This window comes from Haliaeetus albicilla, chromosome 16 (assembly GCF_947461875.1).
Source record: "Haliaeetus albicilla chromosome 16, bHalAlb1.1, whole genome shotgun sequence".
In the NCBI taxonomy this organism is placed as follows: Eukaryota; Metazoa; Chordata; class Aves; order Accipitriformes; family Accipitridae; genus Haliaeetus; species Haliaeetus albicilla.
The window spans coordinates 7,371,183-7,390,191 of NC_091498.1; the positions used below are offsets into that span (position 1 = coordinate 7,371,183).

The following is a 19,009-nucleotide window of genomic DNA, read 5'->3' on the forward strand; positions in this document are numbered from 1 at the left end:
CCAGGAAGGAATGCAGAAAGGTGAAAACGGGAAGGCGTGGTATGAGAGGATGTTTCCTTTGTTTCCTTCCAGTTTCTTTTTCACCTGGTTAAAGCTAACACTGGACTTCTGCTGAAATTTCACATATTCTGCCTCATGAGTAAGGAGGCCCATTGCTCACAAATACTAAGTAAATACTAAATAAAACAGCCAAGAAGATGATCAGAAAATCTATTTTGTACTGTAATGGTTGGGGTTGTTTGGATGGATGAGAAAATAACATAAAAATGGCAGAAAGGTACATAAGAAATCAGCGATCACAGCTGTAGCACACATCCCCTGTTCTCAGAGTACTGGATTGCAATGAGCCTTCCCCTGTGTAACCACAGAGCGTCTTCTCTCTTCTTTGCAAAGAGGCTCAGAGCAGAGCCTAGCAAGGACTATTTTAATTAAAAAAAAAAAAAAAGAAAAAGAAGAAAAAAAAGACGACTATTTCCATGTGACACAAACCAGCACAGGAAGATCGTCGTGCTTTCCTTTGGGGGCAGACGGGGAGGGAGCAGCAATTCCTAAAACTCCCTGGATTATTTTAAACTAGAGTTATATTTCACTTGATTGTTTTTATTTCTATTTAAGGGGCAGGAGAAAGTAAGGAGAGTTACTATAAAAGGAGATTGGAGTATAATTCTTCTCTTGTGCATTGGTTTTGCTTGGTGTGATTGCACTAGTTTGGTGGAATAACCTTAGAATAACACATGTGTAATGATATGCAACCCTCAGACAAAGCCATTGACAGGGCACGTTTTCACTAGCTCCCTCTCTCCTTCCTTTTTCCATCTCTCCCTCCCTCCCTCCCTGTCTTCTCCTGACTTGCCCTTTCTCTGCCCATTAGCTCAGCAAAATGCATTTCAGTTGCAAGAAGCCAGGGCTCAGGTCTGAGCTCTCTTTCTGCCTGCAAGAAACGTGTTAGGAAGCCAAAGCAAATTCCCTTTGGGCTGTCTCAGGACTCCCTGAAATGTTTCCCTTGGTGGCAAATGTAAACAACTCCCCATTGAGGAGCTGGCTTCATGTTTCCCTCACCCCATACTTCTGACCTTGCTCTCTGTCCTGGCCAGTGCCTGTCCATTTTGTGAGTGGGGCCAAAAAAGGAGACCACATGGGACAAGGCTCTTAGAGCCATGCAGCGGAGGCTGAGGCTATAGCTGCCTGTCCATCCCGAAGCCCATAGATGTCAAATCCTGGAACCAGAGACAGGGACTAGCTCACAGCTCTGGTAGTGAAATGCATTCCTTTTCCAAGCAAGAAATATGCACAGTTCACCCTATGGCTGGGAGAACTGGTCCTTTGCAATAATATTTGTTCTGAACTCAGTTCCTTTGGGAGTTTGCAAACAACCCAGCACTGGATCCCGGGTCCCGCAAACACCATCATTATACAAGAATTTCACAATGCAAGTCAGCCTCTTGGTGGAGAGCTGCTGACTTCAACTCGATGCTGTATGAGTTCTGCAGTAGGTCTCACTTTATGGACTAGTTTGGACTTTTGAAATGGGGTGAGGAGCAAATGAGATTCATTTCAGGTTGAGTCTTGGATGGATAATCAGCCTTGGTAAAATACATGTCTTATTTCACTGGTAATGCCAAATACTTCATGAGCATTTATTAGTAAGGCCCTGTTATTCAAGGTAAACAAAATTAGACTTTTTATCCATGGGTTACAGTGACTTCTCACTGTGTGGCCATGTCCCCTTCTGAAAACCACCCTGCCTGCTGCAGGCAGGTGTGGTCCAGCCTCAGTGTTAGCTCTGTTTAATTTCCCCTCCGGCTCGTCCTGCTGACAGATGGCAGCTCTAAATGGAAAACCGTTTCCATGTTCATCAGACGAGAAACAGTGTCCTAGGCTGAACTGATGGGGAAAGGAGGCCAGCAGTGCTGCAATTAGTTACCGGGCTTCACACAGGTGTCAAAGCAGCATCCAGACGTTCTCCTTCCAAAGCCAGGGACCAAGCGTGTCCCAGCAGCTCTGTACCCATCATCTTGGTGCTTGGCACAAACAGAGTTTGAGAAACTGCTATTTTATTAGCCCCTCCGGAGCAGTGGGGATTTGCAGGAAAGCCTCCTGACTGCAATTTTGTTGAGCTACAGTGACATCCAGTGGCTGTTCCCGATGGACCTCTTCAGGCTGAGCTTGCATTTCTGCCAGGATCACTGCACATCTGGCATGGAGAAACGCAGATTTTTCTCAGTGCAGAGCAGAGCAGCGGGTGAGCCGGCAGCAATCTGCTTGGGAGCTTGGTACTGATCTCAGAAAGCTTCTGCTGGCCCTTAAAAGTAGAAGAGAGATGCTGGGTTTTTACCTGCAGATATATTTCAAATCCTTTAGAATTTGTTTTTTGTATACTCCTCGCTGTTTACAAGGTCTTATTCACAAAGCATCCCCGTGCAAGGCCCTCCACAGACAGACAGCAAAAACCTCTGCCATAAAGCAGTGTCTGCATCATAGCTAGAATTTATCAAAATAAGGGAAAATCCACAGAGGTTCTTCCAACTCTATTGTTTGCTTTTTAATACAAGTCTTGTCTTGCTAATGTTTAACCATCATGTAATCTAGGCAGGAAAAGGCCCAAGATGTGGAGGATGGGAGCAGTCATCCCAGCAACTTTCCTGTACTTTGGCAGCTGTAGATATTTTGTAGGTACCATTGCAACAAATGGTCATAAAAAGCCCACCAAAGGATGATAGTGCTGCCGTTATCCTCATCTATTAAGAGCCTTTTTTGCATTTCTAGAGAAAGGCAGGCAGGGGGTGTGAAGGTGTACAGCAGAAGCAGGGACCGATGGCTGCGTGTGTTGATGGAGCAATGTCTGGAACCAAAATTAGGGCAGAGCGGGAGGTCCCAGTGGTGAGATTCACTGGGTTCTGCTGGGATCATCAGGAGTGGAGCTGGTACAGAGGGCAAGACTGCAGGCTTTAAAGCACAAGATGCTCAGATCTAGGAAATAGCTGGGTCCTCTCTCCTCTTGTCCCCTTAGAACTTTTGAGCAGATTTAGCACAAAAATAGTCCTGTATGTGTGCTTTACACTCTCTGTTTTGTGTTTGCCCATCCTTTCAGGAACCAGTGAAGACCTATTCCAGGACTCTGAGGGGCGGGAGGGATCTGAGCCAATTGAGGAACACCAGTTTTCAGACCTAGAGGAATCTGACGATGATGATGACAATGAAGATGAGGAAGATGAGGAGGAAGAGGAGAGCCAAGATGAGCCACCTTTAAAGTTGCCGGAAGGCAAACATAGCACCCTTCCGATGCACTCTTCAGGTGGCTCTCCATCGTCTCAAGAGGAAGGCACTGAAATATCATTGTCCGTAGCCCAAGAAACTGTTTCCAGCAGCCAAAAAGTAGGTGAAGGCCAACAGGCCTCCTCCTCAGCGCTGGAAACAAAGTGGTCAGCAGACAGCAGTGACATTGCTGTGTGCCACAGCTTCTTGAGTCTCCACAGACCAGCTTTGACCTCCACTGAACAATTGGCTTCTGCTGAAAGAGAGTCTGTCACAAGGCCACAGATGTCCTTAGTTATGGACCTGTCAACCTCAAAAGACACCTCCCCAAGAAAAAGGTGGTCTCCGAGCCAGGACTCTGGCAGAGGTGGTGGCAGCAGCAGACCAATGCTAGCAAGAAAGCACCTATTAACCAAAAATGAAACTTCACCGAAACGGTTTTCGCCAACTGGAGAACTGTCTTCTCTCAGGTGCCTGTCTCCAGGGAGAGGGTTGTCTCCTTGCCAGCGTGTCTCTCCTAGGAGAGAGGCATCTCCACTGAGATGTGTGTCACCAAGACTTGAGCTGTCGCCCAGCAGGCATCTTTCCCCTAGAAGAGAGCTGTCCCCAAGAACATACCTTCCACCAGAAGGAGAAGTCTCCCCTGTGAGGCACTCGTCACCGAGCAGAGAGATGTCATCAGTCAGATATTTATCACTGAAGAAAGTCTCGTCTCCAGGCTGTTCAGAGTCATCTAGGTATCCATCCCCTGGGAAAGAGGACTTGCCTGGTACTAGCAAATCAGCAGCAGATGACAAAGTTCAAAGCTCATATCAAGCCCAGCACGGGATATTATCTTCGATGCCTCTACCTCACAGGTTCTTTGGCAAAAATGTACAGCTCTATGAGTCCAAGCTGGTAAGTTCAAGACCCTCTTGCTTTCTAGTCCCTGCAGTATGTTCTCTGATATGTTTTTTAATGAGGGTTGCAATACAGAAGTGCACAGTGACTCTGACTGTGACCAATGTCACAGGTAACCCAGAGAAAAGTGACAGTGGACAACAATGGGTTTTGCACCCATTTTGGTCCTGTCCATCTCAGTTGAAGAGAAATAAAAAGTTGTCCCTTCTCCAAGGGATTATTTAAAATCCCGACCCAACCAGTCTCCTGCTGAGACAAGCAGTAAGGATGACCACTTAACAATGACTAGTTGTCACTGAGAGGCTTTTTTCCCCCGGGAATTTCATACCCACTTCTGAGATCTCACCAGCTGGGATGAAGCTGTGACCATTTTTCACTGGTCAGTGACCTGCACCAGATCTAAACTAGCCATTGCACTCTATTGCTGGCTCCTGGGCTACGAATACACGCAGCCAACTCTGTTAGATTAACTGCTGAGAAATGTTTGTTTGGACATCTCTGATTTCATCTCGCTTCTCTCTTCAGCACAGAGAGGTGTGTCCCACTGGGTCCAGAAAATTATTTAATCTCTCTGCTGGACATATCAAATCCTATGGGTAAAGGAAAATTTCATGTTCCTCCCACTGCTACAGGCAAATTAGACGTCGGGTTTGGTGGAACGTTTCCCATTTCTACTGAAGTGCCTGGCTCTCCTGTAATTTATGCTGATGAACATGAGATTCAGTTGCTGGAGTTGCTCTGCTGTGAAACTGGTGTGAGGAGAGACTCGAGCCCTTAGGGACTGCACTGGGAAGAGAGAGGCCTTTATACAACCTCTGGAGAGCCTGTCACGGCAGATGCTGACCCAGGTCTTCTCCAGAAAAGCCACGCTGCCCAGTGTGCGTTTCTTCCATGTCTATGATAACGTACCGTCTTCTGGTGCTGTCTTCCTTCTGCTTTCCACTATGAGTGTTTGTCTTACCTTCTCAGAGACTACCCTTTGTTTTAGGTCCAAACTTTTGGTTACTTTAATGCTATTTCCCTTTCCTGTCAATTAACTTCTTGTGGTGAATCTCAGGGCTGTGGAAACCCCCGTCCTTCAACTCTAAAGCACCTCTGTCAGGAAAACTGCCCACTTCCACTACTTGTGGCAAATCCCCAAAGCTGCCTAGTCCACAGTAGGAGACAATATTGTATACTCCTGCTTATCTGCCCGTTCACACCTTTTAACTTACACTCTCATACACATACCTTTTTGCTCCATTTTCCTATTCCTTTTATGCACCCAAAGTCACCACTGTTGCTTTTCTCATGTGCCTCCAAAGCAACAATAAAGATCTAACCGGGAAACTTTCCATTTATCAGCGAGATGGACAGCTGGGCTTTCATTGCAAAATTATGTTCCTGGTAAGGCTACAAGAGACAGAAAGATCAGAGGTGAATTTGTCAGATCCCAAACGGAGCTCTGTGCTCAAAACTGGTGCTCTAAGCATTACTTAGAAACAATCTTAGCTTACCTTCAGTGTAAGGCTTTCTGCCAAGTCTGTGCATCAGGCCTGACCATGACCATCTTTCTTCCCACTGGCTCTTGCTGTAGGTAGTCTCTCCTTCTGGTGGCTGTTGCACCATTGAGATGATTTGTTTGGGGGTTTCCGAGCCTCCCTATAGTGATTCTGCCAAGATTTCATGTGGATAAGTGAGATTTAGCAAGTCTTTGGGCTTGTAACTTCTGACCAAGTATACATTATCTTCAGTGGCTCTTGCTTTCTCTCTCTTCTGTTCTCTTTTGCTGCTTTCCTCTGTTGCCTCTTTATGGAGATCCAGCTCGCAGGGTCAGGCAATTCTCCATAATCCTACAAAGAAATATGCCCTCCAGTGAATCCTCAAATTTTATAGCTAACCCCATCTTATTGGAAAGTTGGTTGCAGTTTCTGTTGCTTCCTCTTCTTGGGAGTCCTGTTTAAGGGTTTAGTTATAACCTCATGACTAATTAATCCATTTCTGTTTAGCCACATATCTCTCCATGATGTACATTAGGAAACTATGTGAAGCACCGAGAGAGAAAGAGGAACAGGTAAAATGGTAGGGTCTTAACCCTTGATTTCTACAGACCACACCATGAGGGTGGTGGTGGGGACCACACTGACGGGTGTGCTTTGTCTCAAACGAGAGTTAATGCTATCTCTCGCTTGGTCCAAAACATCCTTGCAAGTAGCAGCTGTAAGGATGTAATCCTGCTTTAAGAAAGTACAGTAAAAATAAAGAACATTATTCTGGGCTCTCAGAAACCCCATGTACTGAAAGGGATCCAAAGCAGCTTGGATGGCAGGAGACACTGGCATCCTCTGCCAGGGTTTCAGAGGCAACTCTGATAATAGGATAAGGGGTGATGGTTTTAGGCTAAAAGAAGGTAGATTCAGACTAGCTAGAAGGAAGACATTTTTTATGATGAGGGTGGTGAAATACTGGAACAGATTGCCTAGAGGGGCATTCCAGGGATGCCCCATCCCTGGAAACATTCAAGGTCAGGTTGGACGGGGCTCTGAGCAACCTGATCTAGTTGAAGGTGTCCCTGCTCATCGCAGGGGGGTTGGACTGGATGACCTTGAAAGGTCCCTTCCAACCCAAATCATTCTATGATTTTATAATGATCCAAGCCTGAACCAAAGTCCTGGATCTGTGCCCCAACAGGCTGTGGGCATATTTGTACCCAGAAAGCAAACACTGTGGGTTGTGTTGCTCCCTACCTTAAAGGTTTGGGAGTCCAAATCTTCCTCAATTGATTGATCTCCCTCAAATTAGAATAAAATATTAAGAAAACCAATACTTACAGTGAGCATTAATGATGCTAATGCTGTAACTTCTACGTTGCACTGATGCAGCTGTTTCTTTTCCCTCTCCGGTGCAGAAGATAGAACCACGAAGCCCAACATGCTCACCTGGCATCACGCAGCCTGTCTGCTCCAGACCCTTGCAGGCACCTCATGAAATACATGTCCACGCTCCCAGCCGAGGGGAGGAGAATGTCTTCAGCCATCTCCCGTTGCATTCGCAGCAGCTCACGAGGACCCCGTATCCTATGATTCCCATTGGGGGCATCCAGATGGTCCAGGCGAGGCCAAGCACCCATCCCAGCTTGGTGCCCAGTTCAGTTGTATCCCTGCAAGCGGGATACTTTGCCTCTGGTGGCAGCAGCTTCACTGAGTTCAGCCGGGCTCCCAAGAGGGATGAGGAACCACAGGTCCCACGGGAGCCATCGTCGGCATCTGTCTCCCCAGTTGCAAAGGTTTCTAAATACACACTGTCCCCAGAGCTTGCGAGCAGTGGTTGCTTAGAAGAGAAAATGAGGACTAGTGAGCTTCAGCAAAAGACAGACCAGGAGGAATACAGGGTAAAAATGTTCGCTGAGTCTAGCCACGCGGAGCAGGCAGGCTGCTCGGCATCCCCAGCCAGCCCCAGCACAACCGACGAGCACTCTCCAAAGCCTTCGACAAGCGGGGAAGAACCCTTGAAAAAACCGGGCAAGAAGCAATCTGGCAGCTCGAGCACTTCCTTTGAATCATCCTGCACTTTCATCTCAGATCTCCCCCCCCAGCCGTTGGACCGAAGCAGCAGCACCGGCTGCCTCTCAGAGCCCTCATCGAGCCATTCGCATGCCCAGCCGTTCTCTGTCCGGAGGAGAAACCTCTCCGGAGAGCCCAGTCGCCAAGGGGGAACCTCCAGGAAGAGCAGTCCACAGCTAGAGCACGCAGATTTAGGTCAAACTCAAAAAAAGGTGGATGAAAACACGGGAAGTACTTAAGCCTCCACCATCTGTTCCACCTTTAGGCTTCCTATGTAAAATCAACAGACATTTTCAACACTATTTCCTTTAGTATAATCATCGCTATAAGAAGCACTCTAGTGAATGACCAAACCCATGGAAGATTCCTGGTTTTCTTTGTCCCAGTCTGGTATTATCTCCACATGTATGCAGTTACTTGTGCCTTTTTCTATACCTTTTGTTGCTTGAAATGTACAAAACTGTTTGAGGCTGTGAATATTTTTTTAGAGTTTTTTGGAAAGGGGTTTGTTAGACCTTGTCTTTTTTGCCATTTAGGTGTGCGTAATTATGGGCCTGAGAGATGCAGAAAGGAAAGGGTTAAGCATTTTAAGAGGAAGAAGATGCACTGAAAACAAAAACAAAACAGAAAAACTTTTTTATATTGATTAAATGATTAAAAAAAAAAACCAAACCCTTGCTCCTGTGTACAGAAGTTTATGATTCGTATTTATTACATGCTTTATTTAATTCTCGCAAAGTGCTTGTTTTTTTTTTTCTCGCATCCCTCTGATTGCCTATGGTTGTGCTTTAAACAGTTGAGACTGCTTTACATTTGAAAAACATGTTTACCCTGAACTTGTAAGTGAAACTAGCACTTCCTTGAGTAGGGGGAGGTTCATTCGCAGCGAGAGAAATTGTCACTCAAAAGAGAAAAATGAATCTTGAGCATCCCTCCCTCCTGCAGAACCCATCAAAGCACTTTTCTAAAAAGGGACAAAAAAAGGTTCTTCTTCAAAGATTTAACTTCAAGAACATAGGAATGTATCAAATGTAGACCCAGTGCCAGGAATGGTGTCTCTCGCTGGACGAGCCGGCCTCCTGCTTGCTTTAATCCTTCCATCCCGCGCCCCCTCCCCGTGCGCACGGCCGCTCCGCGATGCCCCCCATGTCGCCCTGGCAAAGTCATGCCTGTGCCTGAGAGCCCCTCTTTTCTGGGGTTTGGAAGCCCTCTGTAAACACCCTCCCTTGGTCTAAGAGTGGAAGTAAACTCAGCCTTGCAACCATTTTTCCTCCGTAATTTTTTAGTTGCGGACAAGCTCCCTCCATCCCATCCCCGCTCTGTCCTGGCTGCTTTGGCTTCGTTGAGCTCTAGGGATGCAGGAGTAGTTTGTGCTCTGCTCGTTTGCACGCCTGCGGCTCTGTAACTCACGAGTGACTCTGTGTCTTATTTTAATTTTATTTATTTATTTAAGCGGAACGTCGCAAACGTAGTCCTTATTGTGCAGATGGGCCCTTTTTTGGTGTTTTAGAAGAAAAAAGTTATGATGCTGAGTGGTTAATGTTTGCAGTCAGCTTGTTATGCATGCACAGTAACTTTTTCCAGAGCAAATTTTAACTATGACCATCCGTAGCAGAGCAATGGCCTCTACTGCCAATAGATACGATACCAAATACAGGGAGACCCGATGGAGCCATTCCTCTCTGTCACATTAACATACTTTTTAAAATACAAATGTTCGATACATGTTTGCCCTAGCAGACAGCAGGCTCTTTACTACTTCAGAGGGTTTTCTGGTCTATGGAATCTGTACAAACCTCTTTTTTTTTAATTTAAAAAAAAAAAGAAAAAAAAGATATAAATATTTAACCAGTGGACCAGTTCTTTCTTCTTTCAGAGCTGTTCCAGTTTATCGGGTACGTAATACACTTTTTAAAAAAAAAAAAATTAAAAGAAATCAAATAAAACCCTGAATGAGAACATATTTCCTTGCCAGACTTGATGAGCTATGAACTGTTCCCGTTTCACGGGCAAATAATATAAATTTTTTAATAATCTTCTGTGATTTTTTTTTTCTTTTCTTGTAAAGGGAATTAAGTACAAAAGAAGATATCATGGAAATAACATTAAGGCTGTGACACTGACCAAAACAATGTCCAGAACCCATTTATACCTTAATTAGCACTTTTATCAAGTTTCCCTTTTTCCCATCTCCCCCTCTTTGGCCCCAAGCCTGGAAGCTGGTCCTGCTTTCAAACCTGGCCAGATCCCATGGCAGGAGTAAGGGGCTGAGAGTTCAGTTCAGCGTAGCAACTCTGTTCAGTGAAACTCTTAAGCACCAGCTTAAATCCTACTCAGACTTTAAGCGTGTGCTTAATATCAAGATGACTCAGAGTGGACTGCTCAACCAGGGTCTGTGTGAGCATCCCTGGAAACCATCCACCAAATCTAGTGACAGTTTTGACCTTCCTGGCTTCTGCCATTTTTCTTCCCCTTGCCCTTGTCACACACTTAACATTATTCCACGGTAGCTTTTTGTATTTAATTTTATATATATATATATATATATATATATATAAAAAAAAATTGTACATAAAGAAAAATAATGCAGCAGTTGTGCACTCAGCATCCTGGTTTTGTTAGGTGCATTTGACATGAGCTTTGGGCTAGATCAAAGTTGCTCGGCTTCTTTCTGTAACTGTATTTTAATCCTTGACTTGTTGTTACTTTGCATTGGGTTTTTTTTTTTTTTCTCCCTCTGTCATTTCTGGGCAGAAGAAAAAAAAAAAAGGCCCAACAAAACCCAGAAGTCATTACATTGGTTTCTTGCTTTTGTTATTGTGCTTTATTTTTTTTATTATTATTATTTTTTAAAGCTTTTCCAGCACCTCAAGATGAGTTGAAGCTTTCTGCATCTCAGCTGCAGAGCATCCAGGCTGGCAGCCGGCGCTGCGTGGGGCAGCGGTGTGTGTGACCATCCAGACGCCTTCGCCCGCAGCCAAACAAAAGCGGGGAGAGGAGTTTGGGAAAGGGCTGTGCAGCAGTGAGGTGCTCCCCGGGTCAGGCCCTGCTCAGATCCCATGCACACCACCTGGCAGCCACGGAGCGGGTGCATGCAGGGACCGCTGAAAACTCAGGAGATGGGCAAAAAAACCCCAAGGCTGTGCTGAATCTTGACCCGGTTCGGCTCCTTAGCAGAGCGGCTGCGGGCATGGCAGGGGAGGCTCTGGCTGGAGTGAAATGGTGCTTCATGCTTTACCTAACGGGCGCAATATGGCCTACTGGATAGGCAAAAAGGATCACAAAAAAAAAATAATTGTATTTAAGGGCTAATTATCACACTGACAGCTCAGAGCTCCGCGGGAAGGGTGTCCTCCTCCGCGCCGGCACCAGCATCTCCATCTGTGGGCAGGGCGGGCATCCCCGAGGGGCAGCCCCAGCCCTGCTGTGAAACCATAGCGTGACCTTGTGCAAATCGTGTCTCCCCTCTGCCTCATACTCACCCGAGGAGCACAGTGATGCAGCTCTACCGATTTTCAGAGTTGTGCGTTATTTACAGCGGGGCTGAAGACCCAGCCTTCACTGGCGGCTGCCTTTCCTACCTGGAGCAGCCATTGACTTCCCTGTGTCACACTTGGTGAAAGCTGTTTGCAGGTCACAGCTTTTAATATCGCTCTGGGTGTCTGTTCTGTCTGCAAAATAGGGATAATCCTGATTTACTTTCCACAAGGGCTGCAGAGGTGGCTAAGCTTGTATCTGTACAGACACTTTGCAGAGCAGTTAGCAGTATTATTTGCAAGAGAATGTATTAATAATGCCAATAGGCAAATTAAAAACCAGAGCCCAGCCCTTCCTCTTCATCAGCAGGTGGAAATAAAATCCCCTGCTTTTCTTATGGCAGAGGTTCTTAAATTTATAGTCCATGAAGGCACATAGCCTCCAGAGACTGGCTGCTGCTCTTTGTTACGACACTGGTTAATCAGCCAAAACCCTACTCTGATATTTCCTTCCCTGGTAAGCTGTTTGTGTAGCTCCCATGAATGCAGGTACTCAATGGCAAACGGATGCTCTGGCATCCAAGAAATCATTCTGCACAGAGGACTTGGCCCATGCTCTTAAATTACTCCTTGAAGTAGTCATGTTACATACCAAGCCTTATATCCAGAGCTAATAAAGCACTTGTATGTTGGCTTAAGCATTTCTGGAGTTTCAGTAACTTCGTTGTGCTTAAGCATGAGTTTAGCTTCTTTCATCAAGGTTACAGAGCTCAGTGTCTTGCGGGACTGAGCAGACCATGGGAGGAGGAGACGGGGGCAGTTGGCTCTCAAAAATGACCCCGTGCCTTGAAGCAGGTCTCTGTCAGCTCTAATTATTCACAGGTTGTTGGCTGGATACCCAGGAACTGCAGCAGAAAACTCTTAAAAGTAAAGATGAAGTAGCTGTGACTTTACAGCTTATGACTGGGACATGTATTTCATCACCTGCTCCTAAGGGGTGACATTTTCACCCTGGTGTCTATAAAGTTACACTCCCGGGCCAGCGCTCGGGCTCGCTGATAAAAGCCACCCGCCAGTCCCAAACCCTGCTCTCGCTCGAGCCCCATCAAAGCTGCCGGGGTTTGCTGCGAGCGCTCGCTCGGTCCCGCTGCCCACTCACTTGCCGAGCCCTGGAGCTGGACACGGCAGGAGATGTCTGCGGGCAGAGCTGGGTGATGCCGACTGCAGTCAACCAGAGGGACGTGTCCAAGCACCCTTCCAGTTGTTGACCATTGGCTCCATCGGACCAATGTCGGGCACAACTGGCCACCTCCCCATCGCTCTTCTTTCACCTCCACCAAAAAAATCTGCAAAAGAGTTGGTTTTCTCTTAAGCCAGCTTTCACTTTTACCTGGTTTTTGTTTTAAATCCACAGAAACAGCACCTGAACAAGCAATATACTTGGTCACGCAAAAGTCATTAAAATTATTCCAATTTTCATGCAAAATCCTGGACAATTTGATCTAGCCCTTTTCTGCTGGTCTTGCAATAGCTTTTCATTTGCTGACTTGGTTTCATCATGTGCTTTTCTTTTTTTTTTTAATATTTCCATCTATTGCACAGTATTTACAAATAAAACCATATTGTAAATTATTTTCAAAAAATAAAAAAAAAAATTAAAAAAATCAGTCCTGATGGCATAAAACCAATCTGTTTTCATTACTGAGATATGATGGCACTTACGATCACTTTAGTAAATGTAATGTAAAAAATAATAATAATAATAATAATGTGTACGCAAATTTAATATACATGGTCTCATGTAAGATAAATATTTGCCTTTTTTTCTAAAAGGTGTATGTATTCTGTAAGTGGAATAGTCTGTAGAAAGTTTCTATATGTTCTTAAAATGGCAATACATTCCAAAAAAGGTACTGTAAATATGTACAGCATACAATGTAATTTGGTAGTTTTGCCTGTAATTTTATTTTAACTCCAGTTTCTACACTTGCATCTTGCAATGTCTGTATGGTTATATCAGTGCAAAAAAATGCAGGTAAAAGCACAGTCTGATGTAAAAAAAAAAAAAAAACAAAACCAAACAAAAACCACAAAAAAACACAAAACAAACAAAAAAAAACAAAAAGAAGAAGAAAAAATACTCAGTATTTGATGTTTGTGACCCTTATTGTAAATGACATCTGTACTGTGAATGAGAAGTTTTTACAAGTATAATATTGCCTTTACTACAGCTCAGATTGTCTGCTCAGTCTGAGCGTATTTTTAAAAAAATAGCATGTTGGAATAAATTTTACAGTCCCAACATATTACTACTTGCATGACTGGCAGTCTTTAATTTTCATTTTATTTAGCACAGTCAGGGACCTGGGATGTAAAATGATGGAGGCAACTTCAGATAAACCAGTGTCAAGTTGCAGCCACCCCTCCCAAGCAATCGCTGCTGAAACACCCCAGTTGCATGTAAAGTGCTGCCATCACAGAAATGCGACAAATATAGTTTTTTTCAGAATTTCCTCCTTGCAGTGCAGAGGTAGGGAAGCAAAGGTACGTGGTGGATGCTCCAATGGGGCTCTGCAGAGGCCGGACTGAATTCAGTGCACTGATCAGAGACCATCTGCAGGAAGCATCGCTGGGTTTGATTTTTTAAGAAGCGTCTTTCCTTGCTGGGTCCCCCAAAACCTAGGATGCTGCACAGCATCCCGAGGTGGCCGTATATGCTACAGGGGTCTTGCCTGGCTTTCTGCTGCCAGTTGAAGCAATGTGCCCTGCCAGAAAGCCAAGGGGCTGCTTTCCTCATTCCCTCCTTGTTGCACCCCTCCAGACTGTCCTTCGCCCTCCGCGGCACGTCTGGGCATTTCTCCCCGCTGCGTCCTTCCTCTGCCCCACTCGTGTGCCAGGGTGCTGCCTGCCCCGCTGCCTGGGCACCCCGGCACGGGGCCAGCTGAGGGAAAGCAACCCCGAAGAGGTCATTTTGGAGCAGGAAGGATCTGCTCCCCTCCTCGTCCTGCTTTGCCCCTTCGCCCTGCTGGCAGGGAGCAGCTCGGGGGTTTGCTGCACCCCTGCGAACCCCAACCTTTCTGACCACGCTCTCCAGCTAATACAAGCCTCAGTGCAGCAAGCACTGCGTCGCGGGAGCCAGGCCTGCCTGAGACTGGGGCACCGCCAGTGCTGCTCCTGAAATGAGCATGACCATTAGAAAAAAAAAACCAAACAAACAAAAAAAAAGAAAAGCCTGTAATTTCCCCCTGCTAATTGTCCTTCCAACGAAGCAGGCTGCCCTCAGCCCATCAGTTCTCTTTATGCATCAGTAAACCCTCCTGGGCAACTTCCCACCTGCTCATCTTCACCCCATCGCCTCCAGCGGTCTGACCAGCCTTTGATGGACATTTGCAGACAAGTTCAGAGACTAAAGCGGGGGGGGCTGGTGGAGAGAGGCTTTGCAAAATAGGTCAAGGAAGGAAATCTCTATCCGATTTCTATCTGTGACCCTGCAGCTGAGGCTGCATCAGCCAGCAGAACCACCTGCTCCCTGTCCAAACATCAGAGCCCATAGCCTGAATAGTTGGCTTCTCTGGCACTGGTTTCTGAGCACGGTGGCTGTGCTGGATGAGTGAGATGAGGGAAGGGGTGGGGAAGCTCATCTGGTCTCCATTTAGTCTCACAAAAGCCACATTTCTGCATGAAGAGGAGTGAGAGGTGTTGGTGGCAGCGTGCAAACCTCTGGCTTCCTCCTCTCTGAGATCTGGCGGGCTTTGCAGCAATTACTGTTTTTTAATTTATTCATCGCTTAGGAGGAAGGAGCGAACCAGTCCCCAGCTCTCAGCTGGGGGAGCAGGTCCCTGCTCTGTGCCTCAGTTTCCCCAAATACGGAGCAATCCTGGCCTCCTCATAAGGCTATGAGAAAACTCCAGTGGTTAAAGCATACACAACTGCAAGGCCTAAAGATGCACAGCTTTGGGTAACAGCTCCCCAGGGGTTCTCCTGTGTTGGAAAGGCTTAGAAACATTTGGGTGGTGGGTGCTATGCTCTGTGTCCCTCTGCTCCAAGGGGTTCCCACTTTTGCTGTTGTCCCTGCTCCAAGAGTCTGCTAGGTGTGGTAGAAGTGGATCTAGCATTTTGGTCCGTTCATCCAAAGAGCCTCTGTGGGCCCAGGGAGATATGTGAGAGTCAGGGCTTGGGGAAGACTCGATCCTTTACTACCCTGATAACACCTTGTATTTTCCTTTATGGTGGTTGAAGGCAACGAGTCTTGGCTGGAGGCTGCGGGATGGTGACGTTTGTTCCAGATATGCTGCCAGTTCCTCCAGTGTGTGCTTTAGCCACTGAATGGAGCAATGATTTTTCCTTTTAAAAAAATAGTTTCTCCAATGCTTAAAAACAGAGACGCTTTAAAGGCAGCCAGAGCTGTCTGGAGAATGCTGCAGCTAAACCCTGCTAATCTCCCAAACCTGGAAGCAATTTGGTTTACACGAATCTCCAGAGTGGCTCCAATTAATCAGGTGTCCCAAGAAATTCCTTCCCCCTAAAGGGGCTTTGTTTCCTAGACACAGAGACCAGACATTTCCTCCCCTGGGAAGCCAAGCATAGTATCAAAACATTAAGAATCCTTTGGCTGATGTTACAGGCTGGTTACCCCCTGGGAAATGCAGCTACCGATAACCGTGTGAAGCGGGGAAGGTTGTGACAATGCTGTAGGAAGTTCAAACCAGTGCCTCTCTCTGGGAAGCTGAAATTTCTGCTGTTCTTTTGAAATACCCAAGTCCCATGGTGAAATGGTCTTTCCTTCCCCCCCAGGTTCAGGCTCAGCCTCTCAGCAGCTCGGGAGCTTGACCTGAGAACCTGGAAAGATGAATTCCTATTATAACCAGGCCTTTATGTGCATCACAGGCATTAAAGCACCTTCAGAAATCCACTCCTTGACCTCTCATAGGGCTCTTGGCTGAAGAAGGAACCAGATTACACAGCTGAGGGGTGGGTTTTAGCTGCTCCATGTTGGAAGATGTAGCCCAGCATCACTACTGGGAAGGGCTGATGAGCTTGTGTGGAGAGTGAGCTGGATGGCTTTAGCAAAAAAAAATCAGTTTACCCACTTCCAGTCACTCCGCAGTCTTGCACAAAGCTGCACCAAAACAAGCTGCTGGCGTGGGAGGAATAAGAGAGGGGAAAGGACTGGGGACGGGGATGAAGTAATGCCTCCAGGGAGATGCGGCAGGACTGAAGCTGAGACGGGGTGGAGGTGGGCACAGGCAACCGTCTACACCAAGACCCAGCCCTGCCAGCAAGTTTTTTGTCAGTTTCTGGTTTTGCTTTTCCACACCAGCACCAGTGCAAGGGGCTGTGAATGCTCCCCTGGGGGGTGGAGCTGGCAGGGCTTGTTGGAAACCAGCTGGGAGAGAGAGGCTGAGAGCGGCTAAGGAGGGTGTTGGTCTTCAGTTCTGGCATAGAGGGTCTGGGTTGAATGGAACTCACACAAAGCTTGTGAGGAATGAATAAGGAGTAGGTAAACCTCAGATCTTTGTTGCTTTATCTTGGTGCTCTGTTTCCTACTTAACTCTGGGTGTCGCAGCATCCTCTTGCTCTGAACAGGGTGGTCTTGAGCAGCTTTAATCTGTTGCTGGCCACAGGCTTCCAGAAGGAGAAATGCCTTTGAGGCCTTGGATTTGATGGATTTTCTGGAACACAGGATGGATGCCCAGTGTCCCCGGTGCCTTCAAGAGTAGCTCTGGCTGTGCCTGTCATCCTGGTGCCCCTCGGAGAAGCACGTCCTAAGCCACAGTGAGCCTATGGGACTCCTTAAACTGCATGGACCTGGTCTTGTTTGATCCCGCCTGTGCCTCAGGGTGCTACATATTGGGGTTGTGTCATACAGGGAGGAGAGGAGACCCGAGGGCTGAGAGGGTCAGGGGACCTGGCTCCGGGGATATCGGGACTCCGTCTTGCTGGTGGGGAGGAGGGATTGCTGGGGCAGGTCACGGATGTGCGCTGCAGATGTACCTGCTGCCTCGCCGTGGGGTGCTGGGCAGGGACACGGCTCTTTCTGCATCTGCCCCACATCCCCCTGCTGTGGCTCGGACAGAGGGAAGGATGCGGGCGAGCGCAGAGGGAGTGGGGGGTGTCAGCAAGCCAACACTGCAGAGCCCGGCCGGGGGACAGCGCGTTCCCTGCGCCCCAGGCAAAATGTGGTGAAGCAGCCCCCCAATCCCTCTGCCTGGGGGTGAGCTCGGCCTCCTCCCCACCGCAGCCAGACGGTTTGGGGCAGGAGCCGATGCTTTCTCCCACGAGGAGGTGTTTTTGCGTGGCTGCCACGGGCCGATGCTTGTTGTTATGACAACAGGAGGAGGCTGCTGCGTGCAGAGCGACACGGGAGGAAGGGAAGGAAAAGGGATGGCGGTGGAGAAGGGCTTAGCCAGGAAGGGGTCAGGCAGAGGCATGGGGTTAGCATGCAGGGTGCAGGGATGGAGGACACCCCCAGGGATGCAGCCATCAGGAGGGGCTGGTCTTTGCACCTTCTCCCACGGCTCATGACACCAGTGTGCACAAGAAGGGTCTGGGCATGCCTGCAGTGCTGCATGCCGGCAGCTTAAACCCCACCAGCATCATGCGTGCGGCTGGTGGGACTTGTGCAGTGGGCAAAAACTGGGAAAATAATGCCCGATGTAACAGACTCTGCTGATTATTGCAGCAGATCACTCATGGGGAGCACTGGCAGGCGAAGCATGACTTCATTCTCCTTACAGACATTTCTTGGACGGTTAGCAAGACAAATAAAAAAATCACCTAATAACAAACTTTGTGTCCTACTGGAGTCACCAGTGTGCCCTCACAGACTTTCCTGCCCAAAAGGGGGTCAGCATAAAATCAAGAGATGCAGGAAGCTGTTAGGGTAAGTCCACAGTGTCAGCTTGTGCTTTTCATTTTAACCAGGTGTCTCATAATGTGCACTTCTTTGTAAAACCACAGCTCCCGGACCCAGATGATTAAGTGAAAACCTTGGCTTTCACTGTTAGAAAGATGCAAACAACTGTATCCTCTGGGTTATGAAGGAAACCTTGGAACTGTGGCTCCTGCATGCTTGCGAAGAGGGATTAACACCCATGCGAAATTCATGACTCTGCCACTGCCTTCCTGTGAGACCTGGTCACATCCCTTAGGAATGTGGCCCTGACTTTTCTAAAGGGAGCATAAGCAAAGTTTTCAAGACCAGACTAGATAAAGGCCAGGGTAACCTGGTCTGACCTCCTAGCTGACCCTGCTCTCAACTCCCTTCCAACCTGAATTATCCTATGATCCTAAGTGTGTACATCAATGTGTGAGGAACGGGTTAAAGCCTTCCAGGTGCTCAGAAGCTATGGTGAAGGCAACACCAGCCAAACATTGCTTCTGCACCACTGTGCTCAGGGGATCTGTGAGTCCACCACATCCTACTGCTGCTGCACTCTCCAAGCTGTAGTGTTGAAAGGACACAAGTAACTTGCCCTTATGGCACATCTTTAACCAGGTAACCAGCAACCACTTTAAACCTCAGAAAAAAAGCCTGTGAGATGAGTTGGCGTTATTCTTCCTCAAATTACAGATCAGCTACAGAAAGGACATGGTTTCAGTAAGAGGCAGCTGTGGGTGGGAGCATATTCTATGTATTATTTATCTCAGAAGGTCTTCCCTGGTTTTAGTGGCAAAGTTGAAAGGCAGCTTAGGCCACAGATATGCCCAGTTGCTTCAGTCCTAAAGAAATGCAGCGTTCCAGCTGAAATATTTGGGTTAGGAGATGAAATACTACACTCCCAGAGAGAGGATTGGGTTCGTGGTCCGAATGTTTGGTAAAACCTTTGGTCCTAC

The 19,009-nt window shown here is 47.2% G+C and overlaps 1 protein-coding gene across 9 annotated transcripts in view; it reads left to right on the forward strand.

Annotated features, from left to right (window-relative positions):
- Nucleotides 1–13,479, forward strand: part of HIVEP3 (HIVEP zinc finger 3) — a 274,785-nt gene extending 261,306 nt beyond the window's left edge. For 7 of the 9 annotated variants that reach the window (XM_069803395.1, XM_069803393.1, XM_069803398.1 and 4 more), the window contains 2 exons: nt 3,092–4,152; nt 7,043–13,479. In XM_069803395.1, the coding sequence (XP_069659496.1) occupies nt 3,092–4,152; nt 7,043–7,936 (1,955 nt within the window). In that variant the 3' untranslated portion in view covers nt 7,937–13,479. Of the gene's footprint in view, nt 1–3,091; nt 4,153–4,680; nt 4,982–6,143; nt 6,209–7,042 lie in introns of those variants that run through there. The other 2 variants (XM_069803401.1, XM_069803400.1) reach the window with 2 other exon arrangements.
- The last annotated feature ends 5,530 nt before the right edge of the window (nt 13,480–19,009 follow it).